The sequence below is a fragment of the Schistocerca gregaria genome, chromosome 1, assembly GCF_023897955.1.
Source record: "Schistocerca gregaria isolate iqSchGreg1 chromosome 1, iqSchGreg1.2, whole genome shotgun sequence".
NCBI lineage: Eukaryota > Metazoa > Arthropoda > Insecta > Orthoptera > Acrididae > Schistocerca > Schistocerca gregaria.
In genome coordinates, this window is record NC_064920.1 from 404,986,056 (window position 1) to 404,992,815 (window position 6,760).

Genomic DNA, 6,760 nt, shown 5'->3' on the forward strand with positions numbered 1-6,760 from the left:
GCTAGTAGAAATCCTTGGGTAACAGAAAAACTATTGAGTTTAATTGATGAAAGGAGAAAATATAAAAATGCAGTAAATGAAGCAAGCAAAAAGGAATACAAACGTCTCAAAAATGAGATCGATAGGAAGTGCAAAATGGCTATGCAGGGATGGCTAGAAGACAAATGTAAGGATGTAGAGGCTTATCTCACTAGGGGTAAGATAGATACTGCCTACAGGAAAATTAAACAAACCTTTGGAGATAAGAGAACCACTTGTATGAACATCAAGAGCTCAGATGGAAACCCAGTTCTAAGCAAAGAAGGGAAAGCAGGAAGGTGGAAGGAGTATATAGAGGGTCTATACAAGGGCGATGTACTTGAGGACAATATTATGGAAATGGAAGAGGATGTAGTTCAAGATGAAATGGGAGATACGATTCTGTGTGAAGAGTCTGACAGAGCACTGAAAAACCTGAGTCGAAACAAGGCCCCTGGAGTAGACAACATTCCATTGGAACTACTGACGGCCTTGGGAGAGCCACTCCTGACAAAACTCTACCATCTGGTGAGCAAGATGTATGAAACAGGCGAAATACCCTCAGACTTCAAGAAGAATATAATAATTCCAATCCCAAAGAAAGCAGGTGTTGACAGATGTGAAAATTACCGAACTATCAGTTTAATAAGCCACAGCTGCAAAATACCAACACGAATTCTTTTCAGATGAAAGGAAAAACTAGTAGAAGCCGACCTTGGGGAACATCAGCTTGGATTCCGTAGAAATACTGGAACACGTGAGGCAATACTGACCTTACGACTTATCTCAGAAGAAAGATTAAGGAAAGGCAAACCTACGTTTCTAGCATTTGTAGACTTACAGAAAGCTTTTGACAATGTTGATTGGAATACTCTCTTTCAAATTCTAAAGGTGGCAGGGGTGAAATACAGGGAGCGAAAGGCTATTTAGAATTTGTACAGAAACCAGATGGCAGTTATAAGAGTCGAGGGACATGAAAGGGAAGCAGTGGTTGGCAAGGGAGTGAGACAGGGTTGTAGCCTCTCACCGATGTTATTCAATCTGTATATTGAGCAAGCAATAAAGGAAACAAAAGAAAAATTCGGAGTAGATATTAAAATTAATAGAGAAAAAATTAAAACTTTGAGGTTCGCCGATGACATTGTGATTCTGTCAGAGACAGCAATGGAGTTGGAAGAGCAGCTGAATGGAATGGACAGTGTCTTGAGAGGAGTATATGAGATGACCATCAACAAAAGCAAAACGAGGATAATGGAATGTAGTTGAATTAAGTCGGGTGATGCTGAGGGAATTTGATTAGGAAATGAGACATTTAAGGTAGTAAAGGAGTTTTGCTATTTGGGGAGCAAAATAACTGATGACGGTCGAAGTAGAGAGGATATAAAATGTAGACTGACAATGGCAAGGAAAGCGTTTCTGAAGAAGAGAAATTTGTTAACATCGAGTATAGAATTAAGTGTCAGGAAGTCTTTTCTGAAAGTATTTGTATGTAGCCATGTATGGAAGTGAAACATGGAATGATAAATAGTCTGGACAAGAAGTGAATAGAAGCTTTCGGAATGTGGTGTTACAGGAGAATGCTGAAGATTAGATGGGTAGATCGCATAACTAATGAGGAAGTATTGAATAGGATTGGGGAGAAGTTTGTGGCACAACTTGACCAGAAGAAGGGATCGGTTAGTAGGACATGTTCTGAGGCATCAAGGGGTCACAAATTTAGTATTGGAGGGCAGTGTGAAGGGTAAAAATCTTAGAGGGAGACCAAGAGATGAATACACCAAGGAGATTCAGAAGGATGTAGGTTGCAGTAGGTACTGGGAGATGAAGAAGCTTGCACAGGGTAGAGTAGCATAGAGAGCTGCATCAAACGAGTCTCAGGACTGAAGACCACAACAACAACTACAGCTAAATATAAAGTTATTGGTATGTACTGCCCACTAAATTCAGATGTGTTATACTATGTTGTTGGACTTAACAAGGCAATTACATAAACAGGTCCCAATGACCTTAGCATAGTTGGAGACATAAGTATTGACACAAACTCCTGTAGCATAACCAGTTTGAAAATAACATATACATTAAACTCATATAATCTCACAAATATAGTGAACTCTGACACTAGAGTAACAGAGTCAAGCTCCAGTAAGATAGATTATGTAATAGTCAACAAAATGTAAAAGACAGTGTCAGCTTTCAAAGTGTTGATTTTCATTACTCAGATCACTATTGTCAGGTGGTAGAATAGTTAAGGTTCATCTACATCTACATGACTACTCTGCAATTCACATTTAAGTGCTTGGCAGAGGGTTCATCAAACCACAATCATACTATCTCTCTACTATTCCACTCCCGAACAGCGAACGGGAAAAACGAACACCTAAACCTTTCTGTTCGAGCTCTGATTTCTCTTATTTTATTTTGATGATCATTCCTACCTATGTAGGTTGGGCTCAACAAAATATTTTCGCATTCGGAAGAGAAAGTTGGTGACTGAAATTTCGTAAAACGGTCTCACCGCGACGAAAAACGTCTATGCTGTAATGACTTCCATCCCAACTAGTGTATCATATCTGCCACACTCTCTCCCCTATAATGTAATAATACAAAACGAGCTGCCCTTTTTTGTACCCTTTCGATGTCCTCCGTCAATCCCACCTGGTAACCTACAGTAACTAAGATAATTGTGAAGATGTGGATCCTGAATAGCCCCTACATCAGGCCATCAAAACTAAGTTAGTAGAGGAGAAGTGGGACACTATTTACCAAACTAAAGGGTCAGAAGACAAATGGGAAAAATTTTATAGGACAGTGCTAAAGCATTTTAGCTGCTACTGCCATCTCAAAGAACTCAAAGAAATAACTAGGGTACAAACCAACTTTTACCTTCATAGCAATACTAGGATGAATCTTACACCTAGGCTGATTAAGTTAAGGCAAAATATACATCATATTGACTTTTTATATAAGGAAACAAAGCTACATACACTTAGGGAAAAGTACAATCAAGCCAAAAAACTTTTAAGACAGACTTTTTACAATTGAGGAAACAGATAAACAATTATGCAATGGAGTGTTTAGCCAACAGGTAAGGCATTGTGGAGACTAATTAATAAACATCGTATAGGCACCAGTAAGTGACAGTGAACCATTTAGCATTAGATAATGGGGTCATCTAGTGAAAGACCCAAATGAAGCATGCAATTTATTCGATAAGCATTATATCTCTCCTTTTGACCAACCAGCCCCTATAACAGATCTACAGGCTGGCACAGAAAATGATATCACAAATGGTATAGAGCTCGAATGTATGGAGGCATATCAACAGGAAATATTTAACACAATACAAAAGCTAAAGAACAAGCATTAATCTGGATGGGATGGTATCTCAAGTGTGGTGTTAAAGAAATGTGCCCATGAAATAACTAAACCCCTTTCCTATCTTGTCAACTGTAGTATTAATGAAAACATATACCCAAATGCCATGAAAATAAGCAATACAACCAATCCATAAGAAGGGAAGTAAAGACATAGTTTCAAATTATAGTCCAATATCACTAATCCCTTTGAAACAGTTATCCTATCACAACTTATAACTTCTCAAGACAAAAAATGCTTACCGAATTTATTTATTTATCCATAAACAAATTTCTTTGTATGGATGTCGTCATTATACATACATATCTACATTATTTTATCACATAGGATAATGAAATACAAGCTATATATAATAAACTCATAATACAGTAGAGCGTCGATTATCCGAAAGTCGGTCAACCGAACGACCGCTTAACCGAAGTGTGTACTCGCTCGCACCTGTTACTCTCCCACCCTACCATCCATCATCCCCCTCACTCCCAAACCAGGATTCCCACAGTTTTCTTTCTTTTTTTGAACACATATAGACTTTTATTTACAAAATAACAATTTTCGTTTTACAAATACAGTTTACATTTTACTTTTAAAGACGAGACAATCCATTCTTTGCTTTTATTTTGTTGTTACTGTACTGTCCAGGTAATTATTTCGTTTGGTGCTTTTTTTCAATCTTTTTCGAGAGTCTCCCAGTCAGAGTTCGTTATTTGTTTCTTGCACTGTTTATTGTTGCAGTTTCACTTTTCTGAGTCTTTGTACACTACATTTGTACATGTGGCAGAATGAATTTTGAATAATCATTGCTTGTACGATCTAGTTATTAACACAGAATAATTAGTAAAAATAATTAGTAAAAAATTTATTTTATGGAAATTTGACTTATTACTAGTTATGGTATTATTATTATTGTTATTATTTTGTAGATATTTTGAGTTGTGGATGTGCTCTGTTCATTTTAAAATAATGTTGAGTTATTTCTATCTTCTTATGTAATCTTGTGTTGGAAAACAAGGGGGAGGCATTTTACCTTGACTATTGGAAACGAGGCCTTAGTTGGACATGCACTAGGCATGAAAACAATTTGACAGAATATTAACGAGTGTATCAGTTGTCAGCTGACAAAAGATAGGACATTACAATTTTAGCGAATTATTTAGCCTATTTTTTCCGATTGAGCAAAGTGCAGTACACTAGGTAGCAGTATATAGTGCAATTGTAGAGCTAGTTTAATATAGGTGGTGCGTGAGAGTAAGGAAGACTAAAAGGAGGAAACTATTCGTGGTGGAAAGACAGAAATATATATGCACGTGAATCACTAGTTTGTTGTACTGATAGAACTGTAATTGTTTTGTGGTACTCACAGTTACGCACACCTCTCGATTGCACACGATGGAGGGTAGAAAACAAAAACAAACAAAAAAACACAAAAAAACACAAACGACACTCGTAGCTATGGTTATATTGACACTATATTGGAGACTTTTACGTGTTCGATCACTTTTCACTGTCACTTTTTTTTTTAGACACTTTAGCACTTTAACACATGTATCACTGTTGGGGTGTGGGAGGACATCTGCGACTGCGACTGCGACTGCGACAAGGGCGTGGGTGGGAGGGGGGGGGGGGGGAGGGTTGTGGCGGTGAGCGGCGGCGATGGCAACGGCAGCGCCGTCGGTGGCGGCGGCTGACGGCAACGGCGACGGCGGTGGTGGACACGTCACGTGGCAGTAGACAGGGCGTCCCTGAAGGCGGCGGTCAGCGGGATCTCCAGGAAGTTGTGGAAAATCTCACGATATGTAGCGCGTTGTTTTGCTTTCTTGTGCTCTTCCCACAAGTCCGTGAGGAACTGCACGCTGTCTGACTGCTTTTTGGTAATGACTGTGTGTGCAGTCATGGCGAGTACCCACATCGTGGCTGTTCGTTTTGGCCTAGGGACGGTGAGAGCCGTGACTTGGATGTTTCTTGGGTCGCTTCTGTTTATGTGGGCTATTATGTTCTTGCTTGTCTCCCATATGTTGCTGGTTGCCCTGCATAGGAAACGGTGCCCTACAGTGTCCCTTTCGTTGCAGGTTTCACGATTGGGCGATTCTTTTATACGGATCCGCGCCAGCCTCTCGTTGGTCGGTATGGTGTTGTGCACTACTTTGTACCACGTAGATCTGGCGTGCTCCGGTACTGCTTTTTCTGAGATATTTCTCCAGACGACTGGCCAGTCGTGGTCTGGAGATTTTATCTAGATTCTTGTTCTGTGTGTTTGCCCTCTTAGTGCGCCGTAGATGTTTTTCGCCGTCCTTAGTTGCGGGTTTATTACGGTGGGCAGTGCGTAGCTCTTATCGAGGATCAGTTGCCTGATGTGTCGCATCTTAAACGGCATGTGACTGGTGTCTACTGGCGCTTCTTCTGATCGTGGCCTGTAGATGTTTATTAGGCTGGCCGTGATGCTGTCTTTGTTCTGGCCCTCCATTTGGATTGCTCTGTGGAGCAGCAGCGCAGCACACTTTGTCCTGACGTCCACCAGCCCCAGCCCTCATTCCTCCTTCTTCAGTGAGCACGCCGCCTGCGATACTTTGAATATTTCCCGCCTCCACAGCAGGTAGTAGACGGATCCTTGTTCTGTTGGTGCACTCAGTATCTGTGCCACGTACCAGGCTTTCGACAGGATCGCTGTGTTGATGAATTCTGCTTTTTGTCCTAATGTTAGATGTCTACTCGAGTGAGACCTGGCGAGCCCTCGTATTGTATGTAGGGTTGTTCGCCAGTTTTGTGTCGCCATCTTTAGTGGGCATTTTTTGGTGAGTATCCCTAGTGTTTTGTGGGTCTCGGTTACTCGATACCACTCCCTGTTGATGGTCAGACTTCCGTTGCCAATGGACAGCAGCACAGTTTTTCTGGGATTGACCCTTGCTCCCGATGCGTTTTGAAATGTTGTGATTATCGGTTCTATTTCGTCTATCTCCTGCTCGTTGTTGACAAAGATTCCCACATCGTCGGCGTATGCCATGCATGTGACCTTCTGTTGCCCGATCTGGTAACCATGCAGAATTGCAGCCAGTTTGCGTAGCAGTGGGTCCAGCGCTGCCGCGAATAGCGCCATGGACAACGGGCAGCCTTGCCTTACTGACTTGCCTAGTTGTAACCTTTTTGTTGTCCATCAATTTACAGTTATTGTCGATGTCGCGTTCTCTAGAAGGTTTCTTATAATTTCGGTGAATTTTTGTCCGAATCCGAGTTTGGTTAAAGTTTGCAGGAGAAATCGGTGGCTGATCCTGTCGAAAGCCTTGTGGAAGTCAACAGAAATTATTGCTGCGGTCGTTCTGCTGGTAGCGGCGTGCGCAATCACGTCTCTGTATGCGAAGGCGGCGTCGAATAT

General features: G+C 41.2%; 1 protein-coding gene across 1 annotated transcript; it reads right to left on the reverse strand.

Moving 5' to 3' along the window:
- Window positions 1-5,917: 5,917 nt before the first annotated feature.
- Window positions 5,918-6,484, reverse strand: LOC126350939 (uncharacterized). Its single transcript, XM_050002565.1, has one exon. The coding sequence runs from the start codon at window positions 6,482-6,484 to the stop codon at window positions 5,918-5,920; it is 567 nt and encodes a 188-aa protein (XP_049858522.1).
- Between the last annotated feature and the right edge of the window lie 276 nt (window positions 6,485-6,760).

What these genes read in the sequence shown, in the direction of transcription:
- LOC126350939 (XM_050002565.1), bottom strand. Translation starts at nt 6,484, where the DNA reads ATGGCGCTATTCGCGGCAGCGCTGGACCCACTGCTACGCAAACTGGCT.